Source organism: Stenella coeruleoalba (genome assembly GCF_951394435.1).
Source record: "Stenella coeruleoalba genome assembly, chromosome: 5".
Taxonomy (NCBI): Eukaryota; Metazoa; Chordata; class Mammalia; order Artiodactyla; family Delphinidae; genus Stenella; species Stenella coeruleoalba.
The window spans coordinates 40,811,884-40,827,220 of NC_137150.1; the positions used below are offsets into that span (position 1 = coordinate 40,811,884).

The 15,337-nt window shown below is 35.5% G+C and overlaps 1 protein-coding gene across 3 annotated transcripts in view; it reads left to right on the forward strand.

Annotated features, from left to right (window-relative positions):
• SMC4 (structural maintenance of chromosomes 4) overlaps window positions 1-15,337 on the forward strand; it is a 34,597-nt gene that overhangs the window by 14,947 nt on the left and 4,313 nt on the right. For 2 of the 3 annotated variants that reach the window (XM_079921676.1, XM_079921675.1), the window contains exons 10-18: window positions 591-755; window positions 2,282-2,515; window positions 4,309-4,494; window positions 5,446-5,607; window positions 7,739-7,964; window positions 8,050-8,129; window positions 8,971-9,123; window positions 10,479-10,605; window positions 14,272-14,461. In XM_079921676.1, coding sequence (XP_079777802.1) covers window positions 591-755; window positions 2,282-2,515; window positions 4,309-4,494; window positions 5,446-5,607; window positions 7,739-7,964; window positions 8,050-8,129; window positions 8,971-9,123; window positions 10,479-10,605; window positions 14,272-14,461 — 1,523 coding nt within the window. The remainder of the gene's footprint in view (window positions 1-590; window positions 756-2,281; window positions 2,516-4,308; window positions 4,495-5,445; window positions 5,608-7,738; window positions 7,965-8,049; window positions 8,130-8,970; window positions 9,124-10,478; window positions 10,606-14,271; window positions 14,462-15,337) is intronic. The other variant, XM_079921677.1, reaches the window with a different exon arrangement.

The following is a 15,337-nucleotide window of genomic DNA, read 5'->3' on the forward strand; positions in this document are numbered from 1 at the left end:
TAGCATGGATTTGATAGAAACCCCTGAATTGGGCAGATTAAGCCAAATGTAACTGTAGTAGAGATAATTAGCCTTTAGGAATCAACTGTGGAAAAGTGATAACTACTGGAAGGTATTAATGGAATAAAATATTAGTCCTATGTGGTGACTCTGGAAGGGTAAAGTTAGGAAAGGTCTTAAGATTTGAGGGAAACTAGGGGTGTATGGGTAATTTGTGGTAAGTTGTAATGTACTTTGAAGGGTACTTCAGGGAATTCCGTGTACTCAGACCATATTCATAGGTGAAGAAGGATAATTACAGCCTAAAGTTGGAGCAGAAGGAAGATCTGCTCAGCGAGGAAGAATTGTTCTCCATAAGGAATCAGGAATTCGTAGAATTAGTTTTACCATTAGACTGAGAGAACATAGAAATTGCAGCAGATGATTAAGGAAGTATTTGCTAAAACTAGCTGCTTTAAACTTAATTACAGTGAAAACCGCAAAGATCTAGAAGATCCTGAGAAATGCTTTTAAATAAGCCAAATATTGATGGTGTTGGATAGCCTAAAGGTACATGCTTCTAGTAACTTTAATTTGTTTTATAATCTTAGGTTGAAGAATTTAAAAGTATACCTGCCAAGAGTGAGAATATCATAACTGAGACAACAACTAGAAATAATGCCCTTGAGAAAGAAAAAGAAAAAGAAGAAAAAAAATTAAAGGAAGTTATGGATAGCCTTAAACAGGAAACACAAGGGCTTCAGAAAGAAAAAGAAGTAAGATTTCTTTATCAGTTGGCATATATTTTGGTGGCTTTTTTTTTGTTAATCTTGAAGATTGTTTTTATAGTAATATTAAAAAATGAACTGTTAGAAGAAAAAGTTTGGACTTTTAATATCTACCATTCCTAAAGATGGTTAGCCTAGACTCTTTCCCTTTTTTGTTGTTTGCGTTCTCGTTTTAAAAAAAAAGTTAACGAGAACTTACAGTGGTAGAAGAAAATACTCATCAAATACTTCGTTTTATGTGCAGTTCTTCGTTACACATTGACTTCATCATCAAATTTTCTTTTTCATCTTCTCTTAAATTATTTTCTTGGTAATTTATTGGTTACTACCTATAAATGCTTGGGACCACACTAACCGTAGATGACATCTCCTTTCTTTGCTTCTGTAGCTCTTCTGTAATAGTTTTAACCATGGCTCATGTGTCAGTTCTTGGCTCAAATCCTAGGTCAATCCCTTATTATCTCTGAACTCAGGTTATGTCTCCAAGTTATCTTCCTCAAAATGCGGAAGAAAATATTACCCATCTTGTGAATCTTTGTGAAAATAAAACGTGTGTTTACTTACATAAAGTGCCTAGAAAGTAAGGAATTAATAAATATTAGCTACTACCTTATGTTAGCACTTCCCTAAAGCAAGAGTGTGAGATTGTCTCATTGATATGTCTTGTCTCCCCAGCAAGAGTATAAGCACAGAGTTTAGCTATCTTTGTTTATATTCACCACAGCCTTTTAGACAACACTGAGCATGTTAAATAGATATTTAATAGATGACAGTAATTGAGTTGAATTGACTTAACGTTACTTAAGTCAGTTACATAAGACCTTTGTTAATTATACCTCCATGAAGTGTTTTGGAGTTTCTTTACGGACTAAATTGATTCTGTTTTGAAATATGGGCATGTTCTAATATCATACTATATTACTGGGCCAATGCTTTGTATGTGAAATAAAAGGGTTAGGCTTTTGTAAGGGCTTTTCTTATTCCATTATTCTAATAAGTAGGTCCTTTCTACACAGTCAACTACAGTAGTCCAAAATTTCTACTCACTCATCAAATTATGACTTGTGTTGGGGATTACCTCACCTTACCTCTAAAACTTAAAAAGATTTCCAACATAAATATACTTGAGGAAACTTTCTGCTGAGTAGTCCTTACACCTTACCATTTTAGGTAAGGTAATGTGGAAAGACCATGGAATCTAGATTTCAGATCCACATTTTTGTTCTCTTTCAACCACTCCTTCTTTGTCATTTTAATCTCTAAATTGAGATATTAGATATTCGTATGGTATCTACCTTGTTAAGCTCTTGTGAAATCAGTTGGGAAAAGACTGTATACCATGAACATTCACAACTAGGCAAAAACTGTTAGTCCATTCCACTTGTGAGATTTATTTCTGTATATTGTGCTTGTAGAATCTATTAAGTTAAATTCAAAATGAATGGTTTCCATTTCAGTTTAGGTTTGAAAACACATATATTTCGGATTTAATGGGGTCTATCATATTTTAACAGAGTCGAGAGAAAGAACTTATGGATTTCAGCAAATCAGTAAATGAAGCACGTTCAAAGATGGATGTAGCCCAATCAGAACTTGATATCTATCTCAGTCGTCATAATACCGCAGTGTCTCAATTAAGTAAGGCCAATGAAGCTCTAATGGCAGCTTCTGAGACTCTCAAAGAAAGGAAAGCTGCAATTGGAGATACACAGGCAAAACTCCCTCAAATTGAACATGAACTAAAGGAGGTAAATCTTTTTCTGTATTTCATCTGAACATTGTTTATGAACCCTAGTTTTATTTATTTTTATATTTACATATATTTTTTTAAATCTCAACATCTTTTTTTTTTTTGGCTGCGCTGAGTCTTCGTTGCTGCGCACAGGCCTTCTCTAGTTGCTGCGAGTGGGGCTCCTCTACGTTGCGGTGCGCGGGCTTCTCATTGCGGTGGCTTCTCTTGTTGCGGAGCACGGACTCTAGGCGTGTGGGCTTCAGTAGTTGTGGTGCACAGGCTTAGTTGCTCCGTGGCATGTGGGATCTTCCCTGACCAGGGCTCGAACCCGTGTCCCCTGCATTAGCAGGCGGATTCTTAACCACTGTGCCACCAGGGAAGTCCTGATCTCAACATCTTAAGTGACTGGTACATAGATATTTTTGTTGTTATTGTTTAGTGTAATCTTTCCGAAAAGAATGGGGTTAATATTTCAGTATTCTATCTGATACGAATCGAGACTATCAAGAAGCTGCATTCTCCCTTCAAGTGTCAAACAGCAAATAATATCACTGCCGCCACCATTATTTCCCATTATAAAAATTTAAACAGAAGAAAGTTTTTTGTTTCCCTAAATCTAAGTGTAGACAACTTCGGCAATGGTAAAGGAAAATCACAAGTGTAAGTGTGTGTGTGAACAAATATGCAAGTCAACTATCTTAGTGTATTTTTTTCTGTTTTTGAATTTATGAATGTAGTTTTCTTTGTTGGGACTGCAAGTTGTTAAACTAATCAAGACATCTGGCTTATTAGCTCATCCACGTCCTCTGCTATCCTTGAGTGAATTAGACATCTAAGGAATTTCATAACTTTAATCTCAAAAGCATCATTAGGCAAGATGGCAATAGAAAATGCTGCTTGGAGAGAAATTACACTGAAAATGAAGTCTTTTTCATTTTAGTAAATGCACGCCGCTTGGTCATCAGAGAACTTAATGGCCGTATAGAATTTAAATGTAAACTTAAGTTATATTCAGTGACTACTTCTATCTTCCTTATGATTCAGTTTATTTTTGGATAAATTAAATCTGCAACTTGAGCTTTTATCAATACTTTAAACCAGTATGACTGGTAATAGAGGTAATAATTTAAAGCCAGGAAGTGAAGGAGAATGTCAGAAAAATGGCTGCACTAACTTGGAGATTGAGAAACTGAGAATTAGGCTTTTTGTGTGCATGTGTGTGGTTCCTCTTCTTGGCAGCCTGACGTTTTTGTTTAGCAATAGTAGTGTTCACTCATGCTCTCCTTCATTTCAGAGCTATGCTTTTTTTGTTCTTTGTTTTCCTTTATTTAATTAGATATAATAATATATGCTATATAATACTATATAATAAATCTCCTTTTATTTAAAAAGCAAGGCACAGTGTAATCATAGCCCTGCCCGGTCACCCATAACTAGAGTCCTGTATTGAGGTCTGTTTTTGATTAGTGTAAGAATATAAGAATTAGGACACATTTATGCCTAACTGTGTGGTGCCAAACTGGGATTTCCACAACCCTAACTCCTCTAGCTCTAGCAGTCAGTGCACTGCTCCTAGGTCTATATTGTGTTTATATTCCTTATTATTGACCCAGATAATTTCTGCCCCCTTTAAAACAGAAAACCCATCCATATTTTTCAAAATCAAACCAACAGTTGCAATGTGACAGCTTAGTCCTGGTTCAAGTGTTGATTATTGGCCTTTCCTTCTTTTTTTAGGTATTACAACTAATTCTATACTGTGATAGGGTGTAACCTTCTGGGATTCATTTTCTTTATTTTCACCTTTAGAAAGAAAAACAACTTCAAAAACTTACACAAGAAGAAATAAATTTCAAAAGTTTGGTTCGTGATCTTTTCCAAAAAGTTGAAGAAGCGAAGAGTTCCTTAGCAATGAATCGAAGTAGGGGGAAAGTCCTTGATGCAATAATTCAAGAAAAAAAATCTGGCAGAATTCCAGGAATATATGGAAGATTGGTAAAGTAAATTTATTTGTAAATGACTATACATTTTTCTCAGATGTTATAATTTTCTTACCTTGACTTAAAGAACTGTATATTGTCTCTGTACATAAAATAACATTTACTTTTGTTTCTTTTAAAGGACTTTCATTTTTAAACATTTTGCTCTTACACTCAGGCATGATAAAATTCTTTGTGGTATGTATTTGTTCATGTTACAGATAGTTTTGGGTTTTTTTTTTAATTTTGTATAATTATAGTCATTTTAAGAAAGGGATCCAACTCTAGTGATAAACTTAACAAACTCCTTTTTTCTTTTTTAAAAAAAATAAGAACTTGATAAATTATATTCTGGGTTTTATACCATTATACTAAAGGTTGTGGCTAGAGTTTAGGAAAATCAACAAGGGATGATGTCAAAACCCAAGGCTAGGGATAGTGGGTACCTGAAGCCTGAGTTGAGCCTGAAGAAGGAAGGGAGCTGTGGCCAGCTAGAAGGTGGCTGGAAGGAAATGGGGATAGCTTATGTATTAATAGACTGAGAAGCAGATTTACATAATCTTAAATGGCTTTCAATAATTCAGAGTTTTATTATTCTATAAGTTATTTTGCTTATAATACTTTTAGGTTTCAAATTTTCACACTATACATTTTTATTTACATGCAGTGAAAACAGTTCTCTCATTTTGTGCTCATTAAAAATTCAAACTCTGTATATCCATAAGTTTTTTTTTTAAGGTAGATTAAAAATTCTAGTAGTGATTGCCTTTGCAGAAGAGAAAGGTTGAATGTGAGGAACACTTAAATTTTTCACTGTGTACCCTTTTTGTACTGTTTAAAACCATACGTAGGTATAGTTCAGTTAAACACAACTTGAAAAATCTATATGAATTACTAATAAAATGATCCTGTGCCTAATTCCTTGCTGATTGTGCATTGATTTTTCCCCCCTCTTCTCAATTATTAGGGGGACTTAGGAGCAATTGATGAAAAATATGATATTGCTATTTCATCCTGTTGTCATGCATTAGACTACATTGTTGTTGATTCTATCGATACGGCCCAAGAATGTGTAAACTTCCTTAAAAGACAAAATATTGGAGTTGCAACCTTTATAGGTTTGGATAAGGTGGGTATTCATAATCTACCTGTAATTTAGTTTTTAAGTGCCAAGTGTTTTTTGATTTTGAATCCTAGCTTTTTTTTCATAGTTATTTAAGTGAACACCTGATAGGTTTTGAGGATTATATTAGGCTCTGGGGTTACATGGTTGTGAAAAAAAATCCTCTACTGCCTCCCCTAAAGGAATATACATTCCAATGTTACAATGATTGGTAGTTTGCATTTCTAACTTCCATCGTCAATAACTACTTTAAAAAAAAGAAAAAGAAAAAGAAACACTTACTGAGATACAATTCACAACCATAAAATTCATTATTTTAAAATATGTAGTTCAGCAGGTTTTAGTACATTCACATGGTCTGGATTGTTCAATCATGACCACTGTCTAATTCCACAATATTTTCATCACCCCAAAAGAGGAACCCCATACACATTAGGAGTCACTACCCCTATTCGCCCACCCCTCCATCCCCCTGCAACCTTTAATCTACTTTTTGTCTCTAGATTTACATATTATGGACATTTTGTATAAATGAAATCATATAATATGTAGCCTTTTGTGTATGGCTTCTTTAACTTACTTTTCAAAGGTCATCCATGTTGAGACTTCCCTGGCGGTCCAGTGGTTAAGACTCCACACTTCCACTGTGGGGTGCGTGTTCAGTCCCTGGTCAGGGAACTAAGATCCTGCACGCCGCATGGTGTGGCAAAAAATAAATAAATAAGTTCCCTCTCTTCTCTTTGCAGGGGGTGGGGCTAATACATGTGTATCAGCACTTCATTCCTTTTTACTGCCGAATGGTATTCCATTATATGATGTAGCACAGTTTGTTTATTCATCAATTGATGGACATTTGGGTTGTTTCCATGTTTTGGGTATTATGGTTAATGCTGCCATGAACATTCCTGTACACAGGTTTTTGTACGACATCTTTTCATGTGCTTATTTATTGGCCATTTGTTTATCTTTGGAGAAAAATCTGTTCACATTCTTTGCCCATTTGTTAATTGGTTTGTCTTACTGTTGAGTTGTAAGAATTCTTTATATATGCTGGATACAAGTCTCTTGTCAGGTATGTAATTTGCAAATGTTTTCTCCCATTCTGTGGGCTCTCTTTTCACATTCTTGATGGTGTCCTCTGAAGGAAAAAATTTAGATAGAAGTCCAGTTTATTTTTAGTTCCTTGTATTTTGGGTGTCATATCTAAGAAACTACTGTGTAATCCAATGGCAGGGTGATTTACCTCTGTTTTCTAAGAGTTTTACAGCTTTAGGTTCTAAATTTAGTTTTTTAATCCATATTAAGTTAATTTTGTAATACAGTGTAAAGTAGGGGTCCAACTCTACTCTTTTGGATATCAGGTTGTTCCAGCACCATTTGTATTCTTTCCCTGTTGCATTTTCTTGGCACCCTTATCAAAAATCAACCGATCATAAATGTAAGGGTTTATTTCTGGACTCTTCTGGACTTTTCATTTATCTGTGTCTGTCCTTACACTGATACCACACTGTCTTGATTACTATAGCTTTGTAGTAAGCTTTAAAATCAGGAGTCCTTTCATTTTGTTCTTTAATATCAAGAGTGTCCTGGGGTTTTTGTTTTGTTTTTAGTATATTGTAAATGGAATTTTCTTAATCTCATTTTCAGATTATTCATTGCTAGTGTATAGAAATACAATTAATTTCTGCATATTGATTTTGTATTCTGCAACTTTGCTGAATTTATGTTATTTCTAATAGTTTTTTAATGTATGAATTCCTCGGGATTTTAATACGTATAAGATCATGTCATCTGTGAATAGAGATAGTTTTACAATAACTTCTTTTTTAAAATAACAGTAAAGTAGGGCTTCCCTGGTGGCGCAGTGGTTGAGAGTCCGCCTGCCGATGCAGGGGACACGGGTTCGTGCCCAGCGCCGCTGAGCCTGCGCGTCCGGAGCCTGTGCTCCGCAAAGGGAGAGGCCACAACAGTGAGAGGCCAGCGTACGGCAAAAAAACAGTAAAGTAATACTCAATTATGTAGATACTCAGAACTTTGTATACATGTCCTTATGTTTAATACATGTGTATTACTTCTATAAATTATATCTAACAGAAATGATCTTTATATATATATTATTTTTCTTTTTTATGTTTAGATGGCAGTGTGGGCAAAGAAAATGACCAAAATTCAAACTCCTGAAAATACTCCTCGATTATTTGATTTAGTAAAAGTAAAAGATGAGGAAATTCGCCAAGCTTTTTACTTTGCCTTACGGGATACCTTAGTAGCTGACAACTTAGATCAAGCCACAAGAGTAGCATATCAGAAAGATAGAAGATGGAGAGTGGTAACATTACAGGGGCAAATCATAGAACAGTCAGGTAATGTTTTTTTTCCCTGCCATTGAGTTTATTTAATCTTGTTGGGGGAGACATCTAAGTCTGACTTCTCTCCTCTGTTCTCCAGGTACAATGACTGGTGGTGGAAGCAAAGTAATGAAAGGAAGGATGGGTTCATCAGTTGTTGTTGAAATCCCAGAAGAAGAGGTCAGCATGTACAAAATTACGGTCAAGACATTTTTGTTAAAGCAGCTTTACTGATAAGTAACATACTGTAAAATTCTGCTATTTTAAATGTACTGTAGTCAAATTTTCAATTAACAGATTGAATTTTCTCTAAATGACTAGTATATAAGCTGTGGGATTTTATATGAAACTTGTTAAAGTTTTAAAAGTATGTTAATTTAAAAATATATGCTCGGCATATATATCTTTCTCTGTTATGACATTTGGATCATATCATAATTTAACCATTTACTTACTGTTTGACATTTAATTTGTTTCTTCACATAGTTACTGATGTATAATTATCTTTTCTATTTTGACATAATTCTTTAAGTTGTAAATATAGCAAAGACTTCTGATACATGTTTCCAAATTTTATATGTCCAGAAATATAAGAGGAATGTCAAAATGCTCAGGAAATACTGCTCTGTTCCATTATCACCCTCGGAACACTATACTTTTTTCTTCCTTAAAAATATGTACTTAGATGTCCTGGATACCTAACTTTTTCTGAAGAGTTGTGGCTTGATTTTTTTTCATATTTTGAAATAGTTTGTATTTTTCCACTTAAATATTTGTGTAGTATACCTTCATTGTAATAGTAGTTGACTATACAACACTTAAAATGGTCTTTTCATCTGATTCTATGATGCGGAAATTAGTTGACCATCTCCTAAGCTTTAGGTTTTGGAATTGGACCTGGGTTGTTTGCTTTGTTTCTAGTCTTTAAGATCAGAAGTTTGGGTTTTCTTCATTCATAAATTGCTGTTAATCTGAAATGACTCTTGGAATAAACTTATTTCACTGGTATTCTTCTTTGTAGGTAAATAAAATGGAATCACAGTTGCAGAGAGACTCTCAAAAAGCAGTGCAAATTCAGGAACAGAAAGTACAACTGGAAGAAGCAGTAGTTAAGTTAAGGCATAGTGAACGAGAAATGAGGAACACACTAGAAAAGTTTACTGCAAGCATCCAGGTACTTTTTTAATCAATATTAGCTGAAACTATTGGAATTCAACAGCAATTTGGCAGAAGCATTTTGCTGTTTGCTTATAATTTTAAAAGATAAGGGGGGAGGAGGAGGCTGAGTCTCTAGGTGTAAGGCGCATCTGTTGATTTTGTTTCTCCGAGTACTAATGGATAAACGCCCTGTCACAGTGTTTGCTCCAGCCACAGCTATTTCTGGTTTCCATTTGTACTCCATAGAAATGTGTCTTCCCTTAGCAACTATGTGACCCTTTATTTCATTCTCTTCTCAAAGTGAAATGTTTTCTTAATTATGAAAAAGCAATACATGCCCAGTCTCTTTTAAAAAACAAAATCAGAAAACAGTTTTTAGGAAATACTCAAAAGATTATCACCTTAAATTTTTATGTATGTCTTTCAACTTTTAGTGTGTCTAGTTTGCATGTATGTGTTTATGTATATGGTAGATATTGATATACATATTAAATTTGCATATGAATTTTTAATGAGTCTTATTAACTTTTCTTCACTTATTAATTACGATTTTCTTTCCAAGCCAAATGTACATTTACTTTGTGTGCAATTGTATTGGCATATTTTGTTCGTATCACGATTTGATAAATATTTTTCTGTGTTGACTATGTATACTGCTGTGTTTTAAATATCCTTCTTATGCAGACCTTAATACACTCATCCAATTATTTCCTTAGGTTAGAGTTCTAAAACTATAATTATTACCCAGTATGTGTACAGTGTTATTTTTGGGTTTTTTGGGGGGGGGGGGGTTTGCGGTACGCGGGCCTCTCACTGCTGTGGCCTCTCCCGTTGCGGAACACGGGCTCCGGACGCGCAGGCTCAGCGGCCATGGCTCACGGGCCCCGCTGCTTTGCGGCATGTGGGATCTTCCTGGACCGGGGCACGACCCCGTGTCCCCTGCATCGGCAGGCAGACTCTCAACCACTGTGCCACCAGGGAGGCCCTGTACAGTGTTTTAAGCGTTTGTTGCATAATGCCAAATTGTTCTCAAAAAGACGGTTCTAATTCATTTACTAATAGTAGCATATGCAAATAATTTTTCCAAGTCTTTGAACACTAGGTACTCTTCAGTTTGTTGTAAGTTTGCTAATCTGATATAAATACTAAAAAATAGCATTTTAACTTATCTTCCTAATGAGTGTATACATTTCATGCGTTTTGTTGGCCATTTTCGATTTTTATATTAATTGTTCGTGTTTTCTGCCCTTTCTTATTTTTGTCTTTCTCTTAAAGATTTTAAGTACCTTTTTTTTTAGAGTGTTTAAAGCAAATGCTATTGTTAGTAAGTTTAAAATACTAACAGTTTTGAATGTTAAAACATTTCTGTAGCGTTTATCAGAGCAAGAAGAATATTTGAATGTCCAAGTTAAGGAACTTGAAGCTAATGTACGTACTACAGCCCCTGACCAAAAAAAGCAGAAATTGCTAGAAGAAAATGTTACTGCTTTCAAGACAGGTATGTTTAAGGATATACACTTTTTTCCCCCTGTGTGGTCAAAAACAGGTTTGTAATATTTAGAATGTTTAAGATAGCAGTTTGTAGAATAAAAAGTAGATTTCATATATTATAGACAAGTGACCACTCTGTTTTAATGGTTTTTGTTTTTATTTCTCAGAAGGTTATAAAGTACTATTAAGTACTTCATTTGACAGATAAGAAAACTGAGGCACAGAATGGTTTATACAATTTGCCCAAGGTCGCATAGCATATGGTGGTGGTATAGGAATTCAGGAACAAGTCAGTCTGATTCTGATACCCATGCTTTTAATTTTATATTTTGTATACTTTGGCCCAGTCTTCCTAAGGACCCTTCAAGATAGTAGTTATTTTATTTGTTTGAGAGCTTAGAGAAAACACATTTTTCCTTCCAGAACTTTTTCTTCTTGTATATAAACATATAAGTGTTCTTCCAAAAGCTTTCAGCAAGAAAGGGAATTAGATCATAGGCTCATAGTCAGAATTGACTTTGACATTAAAATCCTCTGATCATGCACTTGAGCAGCCCTGCTTCTATTTCCATGTTGGCTTCAATTAAACATAGGTAGATGTGCATCTTATTGCACGAGGAGGTAATGGTGAGTTAACACAGTATCTTAGGGACACCAACAAACACAGTGAGCCTTCATCATGTCCTCAAGAAAGACCCTTGTTACAGTCTGGTTCATGAGCAAAGGAAGGCAAATACTGATTGTTTATCTGAAAGAACTAGATGGACTGGAATTGGAGCAATTATCCAAATGTTCAAAAAATGAGGTCGAGTTTTCTTCCCAAAGAAAAAGAGGTAAAAAGATTGTAAGCAGACAGATGTCCACTGGGCATATTGAATATTAATATATAGCTGTATTAATTTTTTTATTTTTGTGGTCGTATTTATCTACGTTTTTAATATTGAGGCATTCACTCAGATAGCATCTGCTACTGGCCAAGCTTTGTTTTAGGTGCTGTTGATCAAGCAGTGAACAAAATAAAGTCCCTCTTTTCAAGGAACTCACACTTAAAAGATGGGGAAGATAATAAATACATTGCATACTGTATCAGGTGGTGCTAGGTGATAAAAGTAAAACCAGGAAAACAGGATGGGATGGGGATTCAGATAGACACAGTGGTTATACAGGCCACTGCCAGAGATACTTGAGCAGAGACCCAGTGGAAGTATGAGTGGACATGTGGATATTTAGGAGAAGAACATTTCAGGAAGAATGTAGAGGAGTAAGTAGAGGCCCTGGGGCAGGAAGGACTATGCCAGAAGTTTCTAGGAACACCAGGAAGCCAGAGTGGCTAGAGTTAAACGATGGAAGAATCCAGATAATGTAGAGCCTTATAAGCCCTGCCTCCATGTGAAATTAAAAGCCATTGGAAAGTCATATACAGGGAAGTGATATAATCTGTCAGGACTCTTTTTTCCTTGCATTTATTTTGGGTATATATTTTGTCCTTGGAGACACAGGGACTTCACCCTACCCCTCCTTCCCCAGAATACCTACAATATTTGTTGTGTTTGCTTTGATGGAACCTAATGGTCAATTAAAACATGTGTATCTTTGTCATTTATAGCAGCACTTTCACAGACTACAGGAATCTGTATTCTTGTTTGAAAGGGAATCCTTGACTTCATTAGGAGCCCCATATATATTTACTCTCATGGAAACACTGGCTATTATTAGTAGACTCTGTTAATATCTAATATGGAAGCCCATTTCTGCAAGCGTATCTTTAAGATTATATATTTTATTTTACATTAATTTATATTTTTAAAATCTCTGGCTGTTGTGTAGAGAATAGAGTAAGGGGAGCAAGGTGGTATAAAATAGTGACTTCAAAATTATAGACTATCTGATGTTAGTTTTCCCCTCCTACTTCTAATAGACATGCTACTATAGATAGGGAAAAGAATTTTTAATGCATGTTAGATACTTAAAAATAAGGAAGAAGATGTTCTGAAGGGTGGAACCCTTCCCAGTTGCATACCTGGCCCATCCCCCAGTATAAGTCATGATGCCAGACCCCACAGCAGCTGGTACTCTACCCCACAAGGGAGCGAAGCATACAGACAACCTAATGGAACTTAAACTACAGAGAACATCGCCACTTTGAGCAAAAGAATTCCTTCAATAAATACATTATTTTAGTATCCTTAGGGGGAGAGGGGGATTCAGAAGACAAAAAAGGGCAGGGTTTTGTTTTGCTTTGTTTTTTTAAAAAAGCCAAGTGGTGATCTCAGAAATATAAAGAATAGAGGTTGGAGTTAAACTCACTAGATGAGTTTGAAAGATCAGACTAAAGAATTCTCTGATAATGTAGGACAAAAAGATGAATACTAAGTTGTGAGATTTGGAGAATATTGAAATTCCAATCTACCTAACAGGAGAGAAGAGACAATCTAGAGGAACAACAGTTAAGTCTTTATCTAATCTTTTCCTCTTAGCACATCCTACCTCCTTTCCCCTATGCTAAATGTATTGATACACTCCTCCCATAGGAGCTTTATGGGAGTCTCTTTCCATAAGTTGGCTCTGTTTCTGCTTGCTTTTCTAGACATAGATATTGAAAGCTTGAACTCCTTACCTTTTTGCCACCTTTCATCCTTCCTATATTGTATAGTGATTAGGATTCAAATATGGAGAACAGAATCCACTCTGGTTAGTACAGATATGATTTGGGGTGTGGGGGTGTGTGTGTGTTTAACAAAGATTGTTTACAGAATCACTGTGATGGCTTAAGAAATTCTAGGTTGAACATGAAGAATAATTTCCAGAGCTACTCTGTAGAACCATGAAAGGAACTATACTGCCTCTTCTACAACTGGAAAGTCATCTCTCAAATGGGGAAGATGAGGGACTTCCCTGGTGGTCCAGCGGCTAAGACTCCACGCCCCCAGTGCAGGGGGCCTGGGTTCGATCCCTGGTCAGGGAACTAGATCTCACATGCCGCAACTAAGAGTTCGCATACCGTAACTAAAAACCTGGCACAGCCAAATAAATAAATAAATACCAAATTGGGAAGATGACACTACAACTGCCAACAACAGAAGCACATTGTACCTACTATAATCTACACTGTCAAAGTTAATGCCAGTGCCTGTCAGTATTCACAAAGCTTTTGACAGGACACCAGAGCCTCCAACACCACCAAGAAAATTCAGACTTTTCCATGACTGCCAGCAGAAACATGCTCAACTTACCAGTTTTTCTATCCAAATTGTGTGAACTTTTTTTGATTGAATAAAACAACCACAATTTTCTTCACCCCGGGCAGTAGTCAGGCACATAGTCTATCTAAGGGTAAAAATCATTATGAGACCAATAGTCAAGAAAGTACCCTAAAAACTTTTGAAAAGAGCTTCAGGGCATGAAGCCAGTAAGAGATAAGTGGGTTATGTTCACAGCTGAGCCAGAGAATTTAACCATGTGTTGTTATATAACACCATTTGTTTTGACTTGGGCATTCTGGTTTTGTGTTTTGGGGTTTGTTTGGTTTTTTTTGATGTACTTTTCCTTAAATGTCTAAAATTTCTTGGGCATGCATCAGGTTAAGTCATATTGACTGAAGAGATTTACATCTAACAAGTGACGCTCATTAGCATAGAAACACAAATTAATTTCACTTTTTTTTTTTTCCCAGAGTATAACAATGTGGCTGAGAGAGCTGGTAAAGTGGAAGCTGAGGTTAAAAGGTTACACAATATTATCGTAGAAATTAATAACCATAAACTCAAGGCCCAACAAGACAAACTTGATAAAATAAACAAACAGTTAGATGAATGTGCTTCTGCTATTACTAAAGCCCAAGTAGCAATCAAGACTGCTGACAGGTAGAGTATGCATACTACCCTGTCTTCCTCTTCCCTACATCCCCTTTTTAAACTTAATGTCCATTAAATGTTTCTGTTACTGTTACTTATTAAGCCCTTCTGACATGTTGTTACCTAATAGGAGTTTTGGTGGGCACCTATAATAAACATCATATGACTAGTTTTTAAAAACATAAACGGGTGTGCTTTGGCAAAATGTGGTTATATAATTCCCAAGTTTGTGAGGACACAGAAGTCAGAGTTTCATTTCTCTGGCTTAAAGGGAGTAGAGGGTGATTCATTGAAATAGATCTAGGTTTTAGGAGAGTAAGAAGGTTGAGATTTCTTAGCAAAATTGTTTTAATAACTTAAATTTTTAATTAACCTGATTAATTTAATTAACTAGATTCCATTGTCCCAAAAAGTTTTTAATACGTTCATAACAGATCTTGTTTTTAAATTAATTTTCAGAGTATTAGAGTATTTCTAAAATAATTAAAGCTAAATATGTATAAAAATGTTGAAATGTAAACAGCTGTTTCTTTTGTCTTAAAATTATAACATGAGTCACATTTGATTATCTGGTTATTCCACTATTACAGTGTCTTTTGTTCAAAGATAAGGTGCTAATAATAAGCCATATGTTTTGCCTAAACACAATTATCAGTCAAAATAGAAGTAACTTCATTAAGGGAAAAAGGTGTGTGTGTGTGTGTGTGTGTGTGTCTGTATGTGTGTGTGTCTGTGTGTGTGTGTGTGTGTGTGTGTGTGTGTGTGTCTGTGTGTGTGTGTGTGTCTGTGTTCATGTGTCCAGTTTCCTCCCCGCTCCACCCTGCCAAAAACACTTGTTTGCCCTGACTTGAACCAGGGCGTATTTATTTACTTGATGGTATAGCT